At 38.7% G+C, this 23,019-nt stretch overlaps 1 protein-coding gene across 3 annotated transcripts in view; it reads right to left on the bottom strand.

Moving 5' to 3' along the window:
- Nucleotides 1-3,822: 3,822 nt before the first annotated feature.
- The window catches only part of CLMN (calmin), a 73,006-nt gene continuing 53,809 nt past the window's right edge, over nucleotides 3,823-23,019 (bottom strand). For all 3 annotated transcript variants that reach the window (XM_040067636.1, XM_040067637.1, XM_040067638.1), the window contains exons 4-13: nucleotides 22,854-22,937; nucleotides 20,218-20,310; nucleotides 18,783-18,970; nucleotides 16,829-17,022; nucleotides 15,854-15,936; nucleotides 13,381-14,691; nucleotides 12,094-12,272; nucleotides 10,802-10,865; nucleotides 9,719-9,780; nucleotides 3,823-8,227 (exon numbers count right to left, since the gene is read on the bottom strand). In XM_040067636.1, coding sequence (XP_039923570.1) covers nucleotides 8,074-8,227; nucleotides 9,719-9,780; nucleotides 10,802-10,865; nucleotides 12,094-12,272; nucleotides 13,381-14,691; nucleotides 15,854-15,936; nucleotides 16,829-17,022; nucleotides 18,783-18,970; nucleotides 20,218-20,310; nucleotides 22,854-22,937 — 2,412 coding nt within the window. In that variant the 3' untranslated portion in view covers nucleotides 3,823-8,073. The remainder of the gene's footprint in view (nucleotides 8,228-9,718; nucleotides 9,781-10,801; nucleotides 10,866-12,093; nucleotides 12,273-13,380; nucleotides 14,692-15,853; nucleotides 15,937-16,828; nucleotides 17,023-18,782; nucleotides 18,971-20,217; nucleotides 20,311-22,853; nucleotides 22,938-23,019) is intronic.

Genomic DNA, 23,019 nt, shown 5'->3' with positions numbered 1-23,019 from the left:
TGGTCACAGGTTTTCCTTAGGAGGTCTGGGCTCCTGCACAACCGAAGTACATACTCAGTGTGTACACAGGTGTAGGGCTCCTTATCTGAAATGAACTCTGTGCTTGTCTTTGTTGCTGCCAAGATCCAGATGGATCCAGTGTGTTTCCAACACTGCATGTGCATCATCTTCAAGCTACAAAAATTGTGATTACACAGCAAGGATAAGGGAGATTATATTTGAGTTTCTGTCAGAATTACTTTTATCCCAGAGTAGTTAAAACCAGTCCAGTGGTTCCTGTCTTACTGTGTTTGAATTTGAACTAAAGTTTGGATCTCATACCATTGTAAAAGTTTACTCTGCTTCCACACACTGAGATGACCCATCTTGCCTATTTGAACTTCATACCCTCCCCTCCGCAGTGCACTTGCAAATTCCTCTCCACAGTGCTTATTTAGAGATTTTAAAGTTTGGTAATGAAGAGTGGTAGATGCCCTGTCCCTGGAAACATTTGGTCAGACTGGACAGGTCTCTGAGCAGCCTGATTAGATGGAGGTGCCCATGGCAGAGCAGTTAGACTGGATAACATTTAAAGGCCTCTTCCAGCCCAAACTGTTCTATGATTCTGGAAATCTGCACTGCTAACAGGACTGGACCCAAATTATCCCAAACTCTCAACAGCACCATGAATATTCTCTTGCTATGTACTCTTAGGTGTGGGGGAGGGTGGTCCGAGAGACAGGTTCAGCTACTCCAGGAGTGGTTAGAAACACTTTGAAAGCATGTGGGATGATTTTGTAGAAGGATTAGAGGAGTATTTACAAGTCCTAAAGCATGATACCCATGAAACTTTTAGAGAAGCATTCCTATAGCTTTCCCATATACCATTTCCTTTCTCCGTGTTTATCCAATTTAGATATATTTTTTCAGGACACACATCATGGGGCTGATTCTGAATTGTATTGCAACTCTATTGTACTTTATTTTCTTTTTGTCATATACTGCAAAGGGAATTAGGGTGTAGGGGGAAGTACATAGTAAATATGAAATGGTACTGCAGCTAGAAATTTACTAATCCCCAAGTCTAAACATGAATATAGAAACAACCCAGATAATTATTTACTGTCCTTACAATTTGTTTAAGCACAACTGTTTTTGTAAGCTTTCCCATTGCTTCCCTTTATAATGCCAGTATGCATTAATAAATTAGTAATTCTTCCCCTTTATAAAAATTTTAAATCCATTTTTTGTTGACCAGAAAAAAAGTTTTGATTCTTCCTCCAAAATGAAAAGTCACTTTTTGGGTAAGTGGGAAACAATTCACTTTATCAATCTGCAGTCTTTACTGAGGTCTTCTTTCCTAAAAAGTGCATTTAATTCCTGGGCATGAAAATGTGTAAATAGATAAAAATAATATATAATAGATGCAATATATAATAACAACAACAACAACAATTAATAAATTAAACAATTAGAATCCACAAGGAAAAGTCCACAGGTAACAGATTAGATACAGGAAGCCTGTCCATTTATTTCAAAATTGGAGATTCTGTAAAATAAATTGGAGCTATTCACTAGTAAATACTATTCTTATTACAGCATAACAGTTTCTAAAAACATTTTGTTTACCAACTATACAGAAGAATTTAGTTCTTTCTCACAAAAATTAGCTTTGATCAACTAGTGCAAACATCCAATACAAGCCCCTGACTGAAACTGTTGAGAAGAAATGTATTTGAAAGCACATGAAAATGCCTTTCCTTCAGTATATCTGGACACCACTCAAATCCTCCCAGCATTTGTTCTCATTTTAAAAAATCATAATTCCTCACCACTTGCCAAAGAGAAACATGTATTTTAAATATTACATTCCTCACTTACAAATGATTTATTTAAGATGAAGTCCCTCGTTAACTCTTTAGCCATGTAGCACTTTACATTTTAAACTAGAGAACTTTTACAAGAAAGGTAGAACAGTTTATTCAGCTTTTTACACAGCGGTATACAACAGCACAAGGTGGTATGCCTACTATAATGTTTTGTTCAAGACAAAAGTACAAGTTGAATTTTTCATTACAGTAAAAATATTTATTTGATTTGTATAACTTATTTGGCAATAAAATGTTACTGCATTGTTTCTCTCAAGAACTCAGCAGCATTTATGTTATATTTACTTGATTCACATCAGACCAGTCATTTTGAAATAAACAAGCGATTTTCTGTTATAGTCTTAATAATGGCCATGGACCAGGGACCCCCCTGTACAAACTGGTCCTTGGACACAGCAAAACTTTTTTGTGAATCAAAGAGATTCCAGGAAGGCCCAGTGAAAGTATTGAAACTATTTGGGGAATAAGATATTACCTGGCTTTAACACAGCAGCAATGACCAGGACCTAGCCTTTCTTGGAATGTTAGATTTTCCTATTTCTTACTATGGTAAAATCATTTTTATTGGTCCTTCTAATCTTTTCATGAAGGAAAAAGTATATTAATCACTCAGGGGCAAATTTTATGTTCCAGAGACATAAACTTACACATTTTCCCCCACTATGGGGAGAAAATAACATGAGTCTCATTTTCCAGTATCAGCAGTAGCTGCTGCTTGTAAAGGGATTGTCAAAAGTGCCACTGAGATGAAAAAAGGTTTTCCATGTCTTGCATTTAGTGGAGGAAAAAAATATTTTGATGTTCCCCAATTTTAGCTAAGATAACCCTGAAATGACTATGGCACTTGAAAAAGTAAGGATTAATTTTTCACCCTTTGTGAGCTCTGGAGTTGTGTGAAGCAATGGACAGAGCAAGCGAGCTACTCCACAGAGATTGTGACTTTTCCATATTATTTAATGTGCATGTATCCCATCCTCCTGCATGAATGGCTTCATGATCTTGAACTGGTATGGTTGAGGACAAGCCATACTGTGTGTCCTGTTTATATACAAACCTGGAACATGATCAATGCTAAGTTGGGCAGCTATAAAATTAGTGTTATCAGTGGTGTGCCAGGGGAAGTTATTTACCTGACAAAAACCTGCACAATGCAGAAATACAAAGCATTTAGTGGTTTTTACCTCCATCCATATCTATTACCCATAAGCTCAATGGAATCAGCAGGCAATGTATTGCCAGGGTGTGAGCTTTCAGCTGTAGCAGTTTGGGAACTTCCATGGCCACACCCCAGCCTGAAACCTCACCCTTGTTTTCCAGTTATTTGTTCCCTGCTGCTGTTCTCTTAATTGAAGGTGAAAGCAGATGTTAACTTCCTCTCTTTGGAAGGTTGATTATGCAGAATTTAGGCAAACAAATGCTCTGAGTAAAATGGAGTAACTGAAGTGAGTGGTGTATGGTTGGCGTACATTGGATTTGCATGGGCATTGCATAGGCTTCAGTGACTTCCTGGCCTATGTGATTGATGTTAAGTGCCCTCAGGGCCAGATCGTGTAGTGTGTGCTTAGCACACAGATGTGTTGCACTGACTTCCACAGAAGCAGAGGAACTGAACACATCACTGGATGTATTCATGTTTGTGCTTGGCAAGAAGGGACTCCCAAGTATTTAAAGCTAGCATAAGTGATAATGCACTATTATAATTATTACTGTGATAGATGGCTGAATGTCATACTGCATACACTGGCCAAATGAATCTCCTAAAGCTCAGATTCTTTGAGGATTAGTGCAGAGAACCCTAAAATCCCCCACTGGGTGTGGCATGGTACCCTTGTAAACTCAGTGGAGCACTACGTGAATAAAGAAGTTACAGTCATACTGAACAGGAGTAAACTGAGAGTGTCCAGAAAATGGGGGGTTTAAGTGTGTTTAGACGCCAAATATCAACATGTAGAAATTTCAGCCTCAGGAAGTTTTAATGGAAGAAAGTAGCTCAATCACTGTATATTTTGCAACTCTAGCTGAAAGTTGAACATCACAAAATGACATATTGCTATGCAGCTTTATGAATCACACAAATGTATTCAATCATTTTCCCTGCTTTTCAGATCTGCTGTTCATTAAAAGCTCTTCTGTTTGCAGTTTCCAGTTTTCAGATGGATGACACAACCAATGCATAGCTTAATGTTCATTCTCATGAGTCATTATTAATAAATAATTGTATCACATACATAGAATTTTACAGGTACTCTTAAAATGGTTTTACAGTTCTATTAAATATATAGATAAAATAATCACTGCTATATAAAAAAAATTATTTTAAAACAGCTGAACTCTCAAGCTTTGCATAAAATTCTGTAGACACATTCATTACAATCTAGAAACTGAATAAAAATACATTTTAGAGCTCAATCTCTCAAAAATATTCATGGCACTGAAAACTGATTGTCGTTTTTTACTGTAGTCTGTGCTTACCCTGCCTTTGCACTGATAATTTCCTACAAATTGGCAAAAGCTATATTCTGGTCAGTTTGTAGATTATGTGACTGTTTAACTCATTTCCTCAACTCTAAGTCATCTGCCCCATAAATTCTTAGTGGGGTTCTGTCTTTAGCAGTGTATCTTTCCTTGCACTTTCTATAAAATCATGATGGAACACTTTGCAGTTAAGTTACGTGACTACAATGACATTGAACCATCCTAGTACAGTTGCCACTCTCTTTAATGCTGCTTCTGTAAACACCAAACATCCTTTATCCAGTGATCCTCAAGGCACTTCCTGACACTTACACGTCACAATGCTCTGCTACCCACATTTGCTCAAAACCAGCAGGTTTTAGAAAGAGTCTTAACAGATTAGTACCCCTATATATCTGAATTAAGCCACTAAATCAATATACCAGATGTGGTCAGTTCAAGATGAGCATTTTTCAACCCAGGCAAAAGTTCTGCAAAAACTTCGGTATTAAGACAGTGCACATATCTGTTGGCAAATGGGTTAGACAGTGGATTGCCCACCAGGGTTTAAACCCTCCACTATCTCCAACCATTCCTCTGGGCAGTAAGTTAAAAACAGGCTTTGCCATAATAAATGTTTCATAATCAGGCTTTTAGGCAGTAGCTCAGAATAGGCCACAAACCCCAAAACCAAGCAGTGTTTTCGGAAGAGGGCACTTACATTAAGGAATTGGACTTGCACTGTGGAAGAAGAGATGCAGGCTCACCAGTCAGTTTAACTGGAGGAAGCTGCTGCTTATGCAGGTGTCAGATGTCCAGGTAAAGGCAAAAAACTCTTGAAGAGTTCAGTAATTTTTTTAAGCACAATTGACAACACCAGTGTAATCACTCTTAGTGCTTTACCCTGGATCTTCTCACCCATGGAATGGCTGGGTAAGGTACACTGCTTCTATTATAGCACACCCACAACAAAACCCAAAAATTGAAAGCAATATTATATCAAGTATCATGAAATGACCTAGTATTTTTTTTTTTTTTCATCTGTTATGGATGGATGAAGCAATCTCTGTCTCTCAGTGGGATAGACTGGATAGTGTACATCAGTTGAAACACTGGCTGAGATGACTAAGACAATTGTGGGATGCTGTTTGACATTTAATTTCAATGTATCAGTCGCTATTCATCAGTGGCAGGTAATAAAGAGAACCTTGGGTTTTCTCCTTCTTGGACAAAAATAGTGTGTGATGACATTTCTGGCAACTGCACATTCCCATTCACCTTTCCATTCTTCATGGATGTCAGTAGTTTAGCTAAGACATCCAAAGAGCTCCTCATCCTCATTAATTTTCTTAGGAGGAAAGAAAAAAGAAGGGAGCATTGATTGAACTTTGATAGCTGTAAAGCCCTATAAAGAGACTGCAATCCAGCTGCAAACAGCTTCTGCTGAAGATTAATAAACATGGAAGAACCAGAGTAAAGATCTAAGGGGTCAGAAAAAGTTATCATAAACCAAAGAAGCCTATGAAGAGTGGAACATAATGAAAAGCTGTCAATAGTTTTGCTCGAAACTAGTGTAGAGCACTGCTGCTTGCTGCTATTAAATAGATGCTATACCCCAGCCTGATATTCCCTGATTTTCAGGATAAGCATAAAACTTTTCTTGTACTAAGTTTTATTCTTTCAGAGGAAAAAGCACTAACCCTTCAATTTTTTATTTTAGCCTACTTCCAGAAAGCACTTTCAAAAATTCTAATATAGTTTTTTTTTCTGTAAAAAGTATCGTTGTCTTCCACAATAGGCACAAACAGGTTAATGGATCACAAAATCGGCTGACTCAAAATCTTGACTATTTTCGTGAACAAGATGAAAGAAATGTTTGGGTTTGTGGGTTTTTGGTGTTTTGTTTTGTTTTGTTGTTTTTTGTTTTGTTTTGTTTTGTTTTGTTTTTTTTACTTAAGCTTATTTAAACCAAATTAAGTTGGGACATTTGGATCTTTTCATCACCGAAAACAATGGAACTTATTTCTAGGTTCATGGGATTAATCCAGCTCTAGTTAACAGTGGCAGGACAGAATAGGAAAGATTTCAGCTTTGTTGAAAAGTGTCCAGAATTTTATCTTCAATGTTTAAGATCTCCTGTCATTCCTTACTTCTATTGGATTCTAACTGCAGCTCAGGAGAAAAATCCCAGGGGAACAAAAAGCTTATGAAGAAGAATGAAGTATGACAGATGGTTAGGATTACCTCAGCAGATAACATGACTACAGACAGGTTTTAAATACCTGCAAATAAATTGCTATATATTTTAAAGTATCTTGATCCCAGGTGCTATTAGTTCATCTGAAAATTTAGCCAGGATAGGGATACACATTATGCTACAACAAAATATGTAAAACTTATAGCCATGTCATTTATTTTTCATTCAGTGTAAAATTATAACACCCTTCATTTTAGGAAGCACATTGCAGTGAACCTTCTGAATTTTCAGGTGGAAGCAGCAATGTGATGTATTCTCATAAAGCGTCCAGTGAAACTAAAAATGTGCCAATGAGGAGTAGTGACTTCACTGAAAGTCACACAGAGAAAAGTTATTACTATGAAATTGAAGACTTCTCTTTTGTCCTACAAAGCATGGATTACACCTTCTCTGGGAAAAATTCTATATCAAATAGCCTAAAGTGATCATTAATGTGGACAGAACTTAAAAGAGGCAGAAGCGGCTCAACTGTGCCCATGGATGACCCACAGGAACCTCTTCAGTTGTGCTAGGAAGTCAATACTGGTTGTCAGCACTTCTCTGTATTTAGTTTTATATCTGTCATTTCTTTCTCAATTGAATTGGACACTTAAAAGATATTTCTAATTCTTTTACCATGCCCTAGTGCCTTACCAGTAGCCTCAGCAAAGCTGCTTACCTATTATTTTTTGTATCTGCAAAAGAGAGAAATCTTTCTGCGATGTGTAAATAAAAGCAGAAAAGAAATTGAAGCAGAAGCAGACTCAGAAGCACTGAGGTACTTTTAAAAAACTTTAGTTTCTGGCCTGGGATTTCCCATACAAAGTCTCTTAAGAAGCAGCTAACACGTATGTTATTCACACATCTTCATACCCAATTTATTGCTGCAAATCAAACATATCAAATCATACAGGAGAAAAATTACTTTAAATCCTAAAAAAGTCAAACTTCCCTACCCCAATGAACCCTCAACCTGATTTTGTTGCTCCACTGGATTTGCTGCTCAGACTGTAATCAATTCCTGGTGTGTGATTCACTACCTGTATCTCTGCTCTGCCTCCAACTTTCAAATGGAAAATGTGAAGAAGCATTTCTAGCCTTGCCTGCAGGTGGTCAGATCCAGAGGTAACACCATCCCTCTTCCACAGCTATCAGTCCCTACATAAGAAAATGAAGCCAGAAGAATAATTTTTGAAGACTAGAGCTCTGAATTGTTCATACTTCTACTGATAATAATCTGGTTTTATTTAGCATCTTATAAAGCAAGGCACAAATGTACAAAATTGCATCTACTAAATCAGATAATTTTTATATATATTTACACAATTACCATAATATAAAACGTGCTTTGACACTGTCATAGCACAACAGTAGCGGAATTGAAGACAACCTGATAAGAAACACAAATACCAGGTCCTGGATTTCTGTTTGTGCTTCACCTGAAGGAACATATTCATATGCAGATACACAAAGCAATCCAGCCACCATCCCTTTATTTTCCACACCTCACACAGGTCAAGCTTTGTTGCTAAGAAGCTGTGGAAGGAGTAAAAGGCAGTAGACCAGCACCCAGAAGAAAATGATAAAGTAGAATAGCTCTGGCTGCTCAAAAATCGTTATCTCATGAGTTGGTGCTGGAGTCTCGCTTGCTTCCAAGTCCTTTTTCTTCCTGAAAACAGAAGAGAATTCAGTAAGAGGCGAGGAAAAGAAGAAACCTTCAGTGTTAATATTTACTGTGAAGATCAGAGGGTGGACTAAAAGACAGCAGTTTAATGAACCTTTTCAGTGTAGTCAGTTGGAGGGCCCCAGCTAGACTAGGAGGGGCAATGCATTAACAGTGTGTTCCTTCCAGAGTCAACATATGTAAGAATCAATCTGAAAACTCCAGACAAATTCTCAGGTAGTTTAAGTGAGTGCCGTTACAGCAAAGCCTTCTGATGTAAGGAGATTTCCACCTGTCAAAAAGATGCCCTTTTATTTTCAGAACAGTAAACATCGCACTGGGCAACACATCTCACACTTCCACAGTTTTGCTTATACACTGGATCTGACTAGATATACTTTCCCCAAATCATCTACTTTCGGAGCCCTTCATGCTAGGCACTAGAATATTAAACAGAAAAAGCCCAAGACTTCCAACCAAGAAACCAGCTAGCAGCTGGGTGTTTGCAGGACAACTCGAAAATTTCAATTTTCCACATTTCCAGCTGTGGTTTGTAAGAGCAAAGCCCAAAAAATTCTGCCAGCACCACTGAGTTCTCACAAAGACAAGGAAAGGTCTTATTTAAAAAGGCACAACTTGGTAAAATCATTTTATAATTTTGTTGTACTGTAAGAAAAATACTCTGATAAACTGCTTTTAATCTACTTTTGGAGAAAAAATTGTGGTTTTCTGCTTGGGGCTTCCTACTGGATATATATCTGAGTATTACACAAAATTCACTTAACATCAGCAAATTCTACAACTGATACAACTGTAACAGCTATTTGTGCATTGTTTTTTAACAGAGAGACAGGCCAGTGGATCCTGATAAAATTTTCAAAAAGTGTTTTCTGCATCTAAATATAACAACCATTTTACCTAGAAGTTCTGAGAGGTACTATTCAGTATCAGCTAAGAGGCAAAACCTAAAGCAATCCTTGTTCCGTATAGATATTTAGACCCTAATACCAAAGGGATGCACACTCCATATTTGTGACCCATCACCCTAAGTCTAAACTAAAGACACATACAAATTATCAAAACTCATAGATTCTCCAAGAGAGGCCAGTCCTCCACTGAAGTAATTGACTTTCTCACTAAACTTTGTTTTTACAGTCTTCCAACCTGGAACAAGTCCTTGCTGCCAGAGGGCCTAACATTTGAAGTTCTCCCACTCTTCTCTCAGCCTGAGATATCCACCACATGAGGAAAATACTCAGAATCTTGCTTAGACAGCTGAATCTTTCAGGTCAAGAAAAAGCATCTTAGTCAAGGGATAGACTGAGCAATAAGGAAATTTTGTATCTTACACCTACAGGAAACGTGGACTCTAAGCTATTACAGAAGACAGTTATTACCATTATAATTAATTTCCAGCTCCCTTTGTATCACTGCTAGTAGTACTTTGGAGTTATGGCTTCCTTGCAAAAGTCTTAAGTTTGAATAAGAAACACTCACCCGATGAATAATGGATTTTCACCCATAGCTGTCATCTTTTCCTCATTTACACCATAGGTTTCCTTAAACAAACCAGGAACAGATTAGAAAACAAAAATAAAATTCAGCCTCTCACAAAGGTTGTAATTGTGTATTTTATGCAAATTGTATCTAATTTTTGCTCAAATAAAATGAAAGTGTGCTTATAAACGTATTTCCTGTCAGCATATCCAGCCCTGCAGTCTGGTGCACACACACAGGAAAGTAAAAAAATTGTGAAATAAGATTTTTTTGCTTCCAACTGCTTTCATCAGTTGAATGAAACTTCCCTCATTCATATGTATTTCTAGTAGCTCTGACAGCATTGCAACTAAAGCATCTGTGTGAAACTTCCCTTTCATTGAACACTGGTGGCAGCATCTTTTTAAAACTCCAAGATGGCCAGAATTTTATTTTTGTGTTGAAAAAAAGCAATATTCCTGTCCCTGCTCAGCACACCGGATTGCTGATGCTGTCCCTTCCTCCTGACTTTAAAAATAAAAATCCAGACCTCAGCTGCATCGTGTGCTCTCAAGAATCCAGTATGAATCACATCTGGCATTAGGGATGCAGTTTCACATTACAACTAACATTCTCTTAGGGTTAATTGCTGCTACTGATCATATAATACACTGCCACTGTGAGGAAAAGGGACAGAGACCAATTTTTCAGAAACAGTGTTCTTCAGGAGACACCCAGCATTTTTGCAGGGTTGAAACCAGTGCACCAACATCATACAGAGAATGCAAGAACTAAAAGAAACGCGGGAGGCAAACAAAGGCAGCTTCAAACAAGCAAAATGTTGCAGCTATACAGGTGTGATTTAAAGTTACAATAGATTTAACTGCAGTATTAGGTACTCCTTTGTCAATTTGTTCAAGGTTCAGTAAAGTTTAGTACGTATTTAGGAGAGTTCAGTAAAACTTTGCAACAATGCCTGGTTTTAGCACTAAAATTATTAGAAGTCACAAGACTTTCATACTGTCACAGGCCTTTTTACAGTGTGTGAACTTCTGGAGTTTAAGAGAACCAGAGAAACAGCAATAAATAAATGTCCACACTTACCTCCTCAGAAGCATTACGAGAAAACCTTTTTCGGAGATGAATGTTGGCATCACTGTCATTGCCTCTGTATGTAAAAGCAAAGTTTTTAAATTCATAAGTTAAGTTAAAAAAAGACACTGCAAATGGATGTGACAGGTTTAAGCTACACAAAACCACAAATATGCATTGTTGCATGTATTAGAATATGGGCTGGAATTTATCAGTAACATGATAAAAATGGCTGTGGGAAAATCTGACCCACAATGAAAAATTCATATGCTCAAAAAGGAATCTTTTCTGAAAAATTGTATCTGAGAGCATTTTTGCACCTTTGACATCACTGATACTTAAGTGAGAGTATACCCAGGTTTTATGGCCATTGATATTAAAAAAAAATTGGACTGACAGGGAACAGAAAGCTTGAAGAGAACAGTGGGTTTTTCTAAGCAAACTCTCAAATTCATTAGAGTGCTTTAGTGATAAGCATCAATAAATTACAGTTCATGCCCTCCTTAAATAGATTACCTAAAAATAAATTAGAACAAAAGAAAAGCCAGAAGTAAATGGAGCAAAATTAGCTGAGTGTCTCTGTAGTGGGCCTGGCTGGGCTGCATTTAAATTTCCATAGAGCAGTGGGCTGGGCTGGGCAAGAGTCTTGGAGGGGACACAGCCAGGAGAGCTGACCCAAACTGACCAAAGGGCTGTGACACACACACACACACCCCCCCACTTGTTCTTATATCTGTCTTCTGTAGCAAACGCTACACCCTGCTTCCCAGGAAGTGGCTGGACACTGCCATGCTGATGGGAAGTAGAGAATAAATAAATGTTTTTCGGTCTTCTTCTAATTTGCTTCCACACATGGCTTTTGTCTTTTCATTAAAATACCTTTACCTTGACCCTTAAGCTCTTAATCTTATTTTCTCTCCAACACCTCATTTACTTGCTCATAACCAAAAAAAACATCCAAAAGGCATCTACTAAAATCAATCAGTGTCATGCTTCCACATAGTGTCACAATGCACATGGACTATTTCATCTACATTACAAAACACCCTCTCTGTTAGAAAAGCAATCATAACACTTCCATGTTCAAAATGCACTGTGCTTCCACTTGGGGTTTGTGAGGCAAAGTTTGTAGCACAGTCAAATCAAGTCCCGCTGAATCACTCGACATATTTAAGAGAAACACAGGAAGAAGCCAATGAATCCCAATACTTCTTCCTAACACAAGACTACAACAAGTATCCAATGGACAGGGCAATTTCAAAAGACCGGTTAGGTGTATTTAGGACAAAGTTAATGTGAAATACCTGGTAAATTCCTGGAATTCAGCATTTTCTTCCAGGTCATCTTGTGACAGAGTAGTAGTCACAACTTCTGAGATCTGCAAATCTTCTTCAATTATATTTTTCTCTTCCTCCTCCCTATTACTATTTTCTTCTGGTGTCTTTATGGCTATTGGTAAATCTTCTAGATATTCTGCTATGGCCTGTTGAAATTAAGGAATGTTTTGCTTTAGACAACAAGATTGACTCCCCACCCTTCCAAATATCTTAGTGGTGCAGCCGACTCAGACACTCAATTGCAGATAGTATGGGATTGAAAGTCTCACTGAAGAGAATAAAAAACCAATTAATTTCTTGAAAATCTTTTGGGATACACAGAATCATCAGTTCAACATACATACAGTTGGAAAGTCAGATCTTTCTATTAAGAAGTCATGACATGACATGGTTCTTTGAAGCAATCTACTAGACTTTTTAAAATCTACCCCCAATTAGTCCTTCAAGTTAACAGCAAACTGACTCCATTACTGTAGTTAGAGTCAGAACCAAAACATGGTCAAGCAACGTGTCTAAGCAGCATGTAGAGCAGCATTAAATGGACACTCATTCCTGAAAAACACTGTCAAAAATTACTGTGCTGGAAAACATGTATGGCACTTCAAAAACTGGTGTCTGCAAGAGGAGATGCAGGAGCAAACTGCCTAAACCAAATACCCCCAAGTACTCACTTCTTTCTCCTCCTCCAGTGCAGACAAGCCTTCATTTTACTCATGTAATGTATCCTACTCAATTTTTTTTTCTAAGTTTTTGTAGGAAAACTTACTTGGATTGAGACAAAAATTATCATTGCCTATATCCATTCTTTAGAAGCAATAATAATTTCTGTTCATCTCATTACAGTTTATTAAAAATATTTTCTCTGGTAATCTGTTATGCCAAAGGACTAGACAGAAATCTCTGACTATTTTAAAACATAGTAAAAATTCACATTTTTACCATGCTTTTATGTAATCTTTTAGGCTTAGGGATTACAGAAGCCTCAAATTATTTTAAAGCATAATATAAATTCACATTTTTGCAGTGCCATTAGTATTAGGACATAGTTTCTCTGTAAACGTCAGATCCTCTCAGGGATCTGCAATTCCATTCATTCCAGTAGGGGGCTGTGGCAAACTGTAATGGAACAGGAAACCAAGTACATTTTAAGTATTTCTCCCAAACATTGCAAAATGAAAGCAAATGAAAACCACTGGGATTTGATGCTAAGCCTACACATAGACACAAAGAAATGCTGGAAATAAAATAAAATACCTCAGGATGTTGTGGAATAGTGGAATCATGGTTGGTGGCCATATTGCCATCTTCTTCTATTTCTAACTCTTCTACAAGTAATGGCACTTCTTTTTCATCAGAAGAATTCACCTGACTGCTTGTTTTTGTAGTTTCCTCCTCACTGTTCTCAGTTTCTGTTTCTGATGGAGGGGTACCTAGCTTATTCTCCAAGTCTGGCTCTGGAGCATCTTCCTTGTGGTCCTGTTCTGGTAAGTTCTTGTCATGTAAAACATTTGTTACTGTTTCAGAAGAAGCTTTTTCATTTCCTGTATCATAACTTTCAATGCAAGGCTCGAGGTAAGCGTTCAGAACTGCTGATATGGGAACATTATAATGTGGATAATAAAAGAGATCATGGGGTATCACGGATACTTTCGAAGAACTGGGTAGCACTTCAGCTGCAGACTCAACTTCATCACAGCTGTCCAGGTCCTCTGGAGTTTTAGGTACGTCTGAGAGAGAGTCATCAGATGTTTCATGCTGTGTAGATAGTTCTTGGCTTTCGAGTTTAGAAGCATTTGGTGAACAAGGGTTCATTTCTATTGTCTCGAGGACGGGTGATTCCTTTGTATGTTCATCTTGTGGAAGTGTCTGTATTTCCTCATTTAGAAGGTGGAGAATGTACTTCTGTGTATCTTCTTGTTTTGATGTATCTTCTGGCAATAGAATTGAAGACTGGGGTTTGCTCTCTTCGACTTTATTAATAGAATCATCTGTAAGGATACCTGAAGTCCAGGATAATGGACTCAAAGAAGAAGTATTGGCTGAAAGGCTCTTGGTTTCGTTGTCATATTCAGTAGGGGTTTCCTTAGTTAATTCTTCAGAGTATTCTTCAAAAGAGTCAACAGAATTTTTCTGATGTGTCAGAATAGCTGGAGAAAGGTCATCATTCTGTTTCAGTGCATCATCAGAGATGCTCTCTTCACCTGGTATGAATTTATCATTTAGAACCTCCAAAGAGGAATTGGATTCAAAACTGACAGGTCCTGTAATTTTCAGTGAGGTAGGCCTTTGAGGCTCCTCTTCAGACATTCCCTGTAAATCGCCTAACACTTGACTCAGTTTCCCATTACAATTTTCAGAAGTGGTTTCTGATGGGATTCTCTCAGGGATATCATGGATATGGACCTTTGGAGGAGCTGGATGACTCCTCTCGTGATTAACAGTATACATGTTTTGTTCACTTTCACTTAAAATCAAGATTCTGCCTTCCTTTTCTGACGGCGTGTCTTTGATGTGGACATATGTGGACTCAATTGGAAGTTCCTTGTCAGGATCTGTGAAGTCTTCCTGTAAGTGATGATATACCATTAGAAGTCAAATCCTAGGTCAGATACCATTTTACATTTCCCAAACACGATGGAAAGAATACATACCTAGTCTTTCAGTCCATTACTTTATGAACGGCCAATTAATGACTCACTTATTTTGAAAGTCGGAAAACTAATTTGGCAAGTCAAGTGCCTTGAACAAAGCTCAACAGGAAGATCAGAATGCAGATAAGCCTACTCCTCAATTGTTAATGTATTTATCTCTCCCTGCTGCACCTGTGGAGACAACTGACTTGGCTTTTTGACACAATCCCAAACCCTGGGAATAACATAAACCTAACAACTCCAATAAATCCATTGCGAAATATATTGATATACCAGATTATTTCCTTCCAACAGACTACTCTATTAAAAGAAAGGTTGTTTTTAACTTTGTCCATTAAAATGCCAACAAGTCTTAATGTCAACCAATCTTACTGCTCATCTAATCTAATAATAATAGTTAGATTATTGTAATAATTTTAATTCCAATTACCTAAGTAATGCCCACCAATTTTATCAACTACAAAATATATCCCAACTGTAACTTTCAGTCAAGAAATGAGAGAAAATTCCTGTTTCTCCAAAAGGCCTTTGCCAATTCTTGAAAATGTCAGCCCATGCTTCATCCTCAGTTCTTTATTTTTGCATTAAAGTCCTGGTCATTTAAACTGCAATTTATTTCAGGCTTATGATGAATGTTTTTTAGTCTTGTATTGACAAAATTCAGCTTTTCGTATCTTGTGTCTCATACCTGCCAAATTCATACCTGATCATGGCCCCCAAACTGAGAAGACAGAAGTAAAAATTAAATTTGAGGTCCAATTAATCATTATAGATAAAGGAATAAATTTCAGCCTTCTTTAAAATCAATATAACAAAGCAGTAGAGTCCTATGAAACCAGTTCTAACTGTCACAATTGGATGTAAACGTATAAAGCACAATTCTACCTAAATAATTTTAGTAATCACCAATGAAAGCCCATTTCAGTGGATTTATTTTAAAAAAAATGTGAATAATTAAATCCAGGTTGGTTGTTTATTTTGAATAGCTCAGAAAGAAGCCTAGAAAATAAATCTGACTTTATTACATTCACCAAGGCAAATTAAAGAAATGACATGACATAGGAGTAAACACATACCCCTTCCAGCTCTGGGAAGTGCTCCAGAAATTGTGCCACATATGTCACAATTGACTGTTCATCGGGTGACTCCACCATGATATCTGTGGAGACAGACGCGAGGGGCTTGAGCACACACAGCTTTGAAACGCTCTTGCAAAGGAACAGATTGTCAGACATTTATCCTGCCATTATGGTCACAAAAATAACAAGCTACAAACAGCTACTTCTTTTTTTTTCTGACAGAGAAGAGAGACGCTCTTCACTGCTGATGGCACTTGACAGGGCTCTCAACATCCTATTCACGTTCATTTTTTCCTATTTCCAAACACATACTGAACCCCGACCAGGGTTCCCTTTTCATTCACTTTCATACTGCCATTTATGCTGTTGTCACTAGACAGTTAATTGTTCTTTCAATCATGACACTAAGGCCTAGCACCAGTCTAGTAGAGTTCAGTAAAAAGAAACCCATTTATACCTGTTTTATGTACACATACACACTTAGGTTTAAGTGTATAAATACTTGTGTGTATATATGCACTGTAAGGGGAAAACTGGGAGGTGCAGATGCACTTGAATGGGTATCACTCCATTTGCCTGGTATGGCAGCCTCGCACAGTTCATCCTGGAGTGACATTTAGTCTCTGCAGCCTAGGTGGTACCGAACGGTGCCAAGGCACTGGGACACCCCTCAGCACAACAATTAATGCCCTCTAAGAATGCAGATGTCACAAAGCATGAACCAGGACTACTGCACATAGCTAAAACTGTGGTAGAGATCTTTGACCTCAAAGAGGTCAATTATGGTTTACAATTATGACTGGAAGTATACAATTACAAGCCACTGACCATTTTTATTTTTCTTATCAAAAAGCTCAGCACACTGATTCCATCAGCAGCCTAATCACTGGGAGGTTTTTGGTATGTATCACAATGCAATATTCATGAATTCACTGGAGTCTGAGCACTACCCAACAAAGTTGATGTGTTTACCTTCTGGTTCGAGGAGCCGAGGGACACCCAGTTTATTCTGTGCTATGCTGAAAGCATCCTCCAGGTTTTCTCGTGCTGATTTCTCCAGTGCATGCTTCATGTCTACCAAAGTACAATCGATGGCTTTTATGACAGCTAAGAAGGCAAGGCCACTCCTCCAACTACTTGTAAAGTCCTGGACTGCAACGCCATACCTAAAGAGAATTACATACAGTTTACATGTCTGGTTTGTTACAAAATCCAAAGTAAAGGCATCATCATTTCAGACTCCTCAAAGTTAAAACATAAGGTTGCTGAGTAGCACTTGTCAGATTTGAGATATTTTTGGATTTCAAAATCTAGAAATACATTCAGGAACACATGGGTTCACAAACTGAATTGGTGTGGCTAACAGCTGACACCAACCTGCTTGTAGGAAGTAGTTAGTAAAAACAAAGCCCTTAAGAAATCAGTAACCACATTTAACGTTCACAAAACCAAATGTCTCTGTGATTCCTGTTTCTGTTGCTCCCCAGCATTTTAATGCCATAGCTTGGGAAAACATCCAAGATTTAAATATTTAAACACATAAGCATAAATGATTCCCATTCCTGTGTACTTGGCCTTCTATAACAGAAAATCTGCCAAATGCAAATGGTGTCAGCATATGCATACACCACAAGAGTGTTAGAGGCCCAAAGATTTGGAGGAAAAACAGCCATCAAACTTGCAATGGGATACAGCCCCAGAATAGAAAATTCTGCACAGATCATGGGATAAAGGATTACAATGATGCTATTATGTTTTAAATACTGCAGATGCAAGAATAATTTTCTCTTATGAGATCTTTTCAATTTGCACTCTTTGACTGAGCTGAAAAGTCTGTGGCCTTTACTTCTCAGGTCCTCACTTTCTTTGTACCACTTATTAATGAAAACATCAGCATTATTTTGGACTAAAACTGTACTTCCTCTATGGTCTGCACTGGCAGCAGTGAGCTACAGATCTCAATGAGACAATTTTATCTGCTCAACAAGCACCCTTAGCTTCACCGGAGATAACCAAGGGATGATGTGGTCCACAGGACCAAGTACTTAAGATGTAAATTTTTGTCTTCAACACTAGACACAGAAAATTTGTGTTCAAAGGCAAGATATAAATCCAGAGACAAAAAATGCCAAATATTCAGCTAACCAACCTGTATAAGTAACTTTGACACATGCCCTCTTTAAAACTCTTTGCCAGTCACTACTTCAAATAACAATACATGTAAAACACACTTCAAGTATTTGCATGTGCATGAGACATCTTACACTATAGTTTTTTAACCTGACAGTAACTCTGCCAGAATAAATAATTACTACACAAAATGCTTTGTTGAAAGAACCACTTTTTTATTAAAGAGGAGAGAGATGTCTTGTGTGGTGGAAAGGCACTCCACTGTTACAAATTCAAGAAAAGTGACTTAAGTTTCAGTCTCTTCAGTTCTGAGGAAGGAGGGACTCTGGTAGGGGCTCTGTCCTTCAAGGCACTCTGCAGCACACAGAGAAGCTTCCTCTGGGCTACTGCTTAATTTAAAGGCTGCTGATAAAGTCTTTCAATATATTTATTTTTTTCAGTTCACCCCCTGGTTATGCCTAACCTTTAATTAGCAAAAGATGTCAAATAGACTGAATGAAAGCCAGGGTCTGGGGAGTAGAAAAAGATCCTGCTTTAAACAGCACCAAGCAGGTTAGTGGTAGTTAACATTTAACACTCAAACCATGGAGCCAGCAGTGGCCTTCAAGGTCAGATGGCTTCTGTAAACACATGGCCATAGTGAAACACCGCCTGCAGAGACCCTGCGCTCCCAAACTTCAAAAGCAGAAGCCACAGCACATGGCAACACACCCATGGGGCAGGACAGAGAAAAGAGACTCAGCTTCAAAGGGCCCGGTGGCAAGACACTATTTTGTTCAAGGGTTTGTTAGCTTACTTTCTGGTTTTCCTCTGAACCCAGATTAGAAGGGCCCTGATGGCTTTCCGCTGATCCTTCACTGTAATGGACATGTTTCTCTCCACGCTGGGAGTGCTGGGGGATGTGTCTGATTCTGGACCACTGGGCCCAGAGGACAGGCTGGAGGAGGAGGAGTTCCTGTTGAGGTTGCCTGTAAGCTCCTTAATCTGTAATAAAAGGTGAAATACACAGTGTTCTGCTTTATCACTGGCTGCATAGTGTCCTTGTTTTCATGCAAACTTTAAAGTGATCAGTGCCATAACTGAATTTTAAGTGATAATTATAAACCTGTTCATTTTAGCTCTCAACTCGTACTTTACAAGCATGACAGCCAGCAGCAGCCCAGGCAACAGAGAGGGCAAGCTACCAGTTCAGGCCGAACTGTGCAAATGAAACAAAAAGCAAAGAAACATGTCCAAAGAAACAAGTCAGTGTAACTGAAATTGTTCTCTTCACAGGAATCGCTTGAGTGAAGTATTTTTTGTCTAGAAATGGTGACCTGCAGCAGCACTCCTGTCCTTGATCAGCACTGACATTTGAGACTTTGCTGCTTTTGGGTCCCCTGTGCCCTCTGCTGCCAGGGTGACAGGCTCTGGTCACATCATCTGTGCCCGTGAGTCTGCCTGGCCAAACTGGTTCTGTGAAGCACTGTTCAGCCTGAGGAGCTCAGCCAGGAAGAGAAGCCCCAGTGCAACTTTGAGATCACTTTTTTAACCTTAAAACCATTTTTTAAATCAGACCAAGAGAATGAAGGGGCCTCATAGTCTTATGAGAGTTGCAGAACCCTCCCTCCATCTCTCTCTGTCCATTAGAATTTGGGATTATCTAGAAGGTAATTTTCCAACTATGTTAGGGAGCAGTTTTAATCTAAGCCTGGGGATAAATCAATTTTCAGGCTCAAATACTTGCTATCAGCTCCAGGTCCTTTGAGATCTTTCGTATGACTTATGTATATCAGTGGCAAATTTTTGCCGTGTTGAGTAAGTCTCCAGAGAACAGTGATTCTAAATGGAATTTCCCACCACATTGGACCAAATCCAGGTAAAGGTTATTGAAAATAAACTGTGACCTGGAACCATACCCAGGACATTCGTTCAGATCCAGGGAATCTGGAACAGAACCCTGAGAAGGCACAGGAAAGAAGGGAAAGTAGTAATCTGAAGCTCTAATTCAAGTCCAAGTTAAATGAGGGCTTAAATTGTCTCCAATTTACATCAAAATAGGTCCAATGAAATAAAATGAAAGCATCTGCAAGTATAAAATTAGTGTATATTAGGAGGGGAAAAGCTCAGGTTTAGCATGATTAATTATGTTCTTTAGGATTAAAAATCAATTTAAAAATCAGTATTCAGCTGGAATAGATGGATACCATGAAGACTGATTACTTATGGTTAAAGTATTTAAATTTTATTACCTGGAAAAACAAGATTATATTCCATATTAGTCCAAGTACCAGAGAGGAATTTCCATCTGCTATTTCTGCTGCATCGATGCTAACAAGCTTTACCTGTAGAAGAAATCATAAATTCAGAGCCAAATTCAGAGCAGCAAGGTATATGCAAAAAATGCACTGAAACTACTGGATATGTCTATACTACTGCTGCCACTGACAGGGCAGCAAAAAAGCAATACTGCAATCTTGTATTAATGAAAATTTGCCGTGGTCACAATCACCCTTCTCCTGGAACTCCTATTTGAAACCCTCAGCATAGTCTGCAGAACAGAAGGGAACTCAGTTCTGCATTTTTGGGACTACAAATGCATTTCCTCCATACAGAAATTGAAGAAGATGGGGCCCCCTCCAGTGGACCCCACTGATAAAAAGTAGAGTCTTTTTCTTTTTACAAAAATCTAAAATCCTAGTAAGACTGCTTACTTCTTTTTTTCTATGCATCTCCTTTCTCCTTCCTTATCCCACCTTACACAGCTTGTCACAGAGTTCTGATTAAATCAGTTAGCAACGGATAGGGTTGCCTAATCCAAGCAAACTCTAGACTTTCCCACACTGAGGTTTTTTCCAGCTGATAACACCAGGATGTTATTCTCTTAGACAACACAGACTTGGTTTTGGCAAAGGTCACGGAGGAGGGAGGGAGCAAGGAAGCTGTCAGTACTGCACATGGCACCCAGACCGAGTTAAAGCCCAGCAGCCCATTTATCACGGAGAAGTCCCGGACACGGCGAATCACTCAGCAGGGCTTCACCCCGCTGCCCCAGTTCCACAGGAGCAAACGCTGTCGGGTTCCACCCACTGTGGTTTAATATCTAACCCTGACGCTCTCGGCAGCCAAGGCATTTTGCCAACGCTTTCATCACCACCCTTCACTAACTGGTTTGGTTAAGCTGAAAAAAGGAAAGCAAAATAACTTTTTATCTAGTGGTTTGCACAACATTTTCAGTCTTAGCAAGAAGACACCTCTAGCAGTCGTATTTCAAGGATCAGATTTCTTGCTAGCTCCAAGTCATTTGGCATGGGAAAACCTTTAAGATTTAGCATATTTGAATAGCAGTTTCTCCACAATGGGGAGCAAGTCGCATTTATCATTACACTGCTTAGTGTGAGCTCTGTCCTCTTACTGCTGCTTATGTTTGTCACCCAGCCCAGCAGAGATACTCAGGTAGAAGATATTGACTGTTTACCCTTAAGGGAACACAAAATCCATAGGAAAGTAGTTTTTAGCACTACTAATCAAAAAGCCACCTGCATTCTAGGTTCCTTCTTCCTGGCCTTGGTGATTGAGGACCTAGTGAGGTCCTGGCAACCAGACATGCTTCAGCTGCAGCTCTGTCAAGTGCTGCTACCAACAAAGAGAAATAATCTGCCAGTGGGCCTTAGCTGGATTTGGTTAAAAAGCATCGACTGGGAAACTGTTAAGAAATATGTGAATACATAAAATATTTCTTAGCAGTTCTACAGCAGGACGTGTAGACGTACACATTTCGGGCCAGATCAGCCCCTACTGATGGAGTTTCCATAGGGAGGCTGGAACACCTGGAAGTTACTGCACAACTTCTTGACCTTTCACATCCTCTCCTGGGGAAAAAGGCAAAGGATGTTAAACCTCCCACATCTACAAAATCATAAGAGATGTGCTAAGACCTTACATCATGCTCATTCCTGCACTGGGGTTTGCAGCAACTCTCCTGCATGATGAGCACTACTGCTGGAGCAGGAGCTAAGTCAGTTCAGGGAAGCAGCAAAGTGACACTAGTTGCTTTGGAGCATCCCATGCAAGGCGGGATTTTGCATGCACACTGATCCCTCCTCACCCATAAAGTTTAACCTTACTGGAGTCCTTTATAGGAAATAGCCCAATATCTGTTTTCTCTTTCTGGAAGATCTAGGAATACCATGTATACAAATTGTTACATGGCTGGGGCTTCTCTCGACCCCATTACTCTCAACAACACACATGCCTCTTTCACAGGGTTTGGAATAAACCCATCACAGGAGAAATAGAAAAAGGAATTAATCATTTCCAGCTACAGGGTCTGATCACACCTGGACACTTAACTGTAGGAAGTGATGCTGTGGTAGTACAACACCGACTATGAGGAAAGTTATATCCCTGTAAGGCTTTGATTCCTGGAATTATGCATTTATATCAGGTACCCAGATTTCACTTTCTCTTGGTTTTGACTCATGATCAACTGCTGCAGCAGTTGATCAGATAAATACATGATTTCTAATAGTGAAAGTATTTCTGAGTAAAGAAAGTCATCTACCATCACTGTAACTGAAGTACTGCCACTATGACCCAGATCATAAAAATTACTTGCATTTCTTTTTATCTTCTTTTAATATTGGGTTCCTGATCCTTTGATCCCATTGAACTTTAACATATATAATGAACAAATAATCCTTGCTTTAGGCTCCGTAGTTGTTCTTGTGCATTTTTATGTGGCTTTTCAGCATTGCTGCAAAGGTAAGTCACAGCCTCTTGAGCAGTACACTCTTCTTGCATACATGCAGCACATCAGATTAGCAACAATTACACTTGCAGCATACATCAAGAGAAAATATTAAGACCTGTCTTTGAAAATACTCACATTACTGTCCTCCAAGAACTTAAGTGCTTTCGCTATGTTGTTCAAACGAAAAATGCGATGGGTTGAAGATTTGTATTCGTGCATCTAGAAAAAAGAAATGCCACACTGTTTTTAAAACTGGTGGAATCATTCACACACATACAAAACTTAAAACATCACAAGCACT

The sequence above is a fragment of the Hirundo rustica genome, chromosome 6, assembly GCF_015227805.2.
Source record: "Hirundo rustica isolate bHirRus1 chromosome 6, bHirRus1.pri.v3, whole genome shotgun sequence".
Lineage (NCBI taxonomy): Eukaryota > Metazoa > Chordata > Aves > Passeriformes > Hirundinidae > Hirundo > Hirundo rustica.
This window is presented reverse-complemented; position numbering and strand designations above follow the sequence as displayed.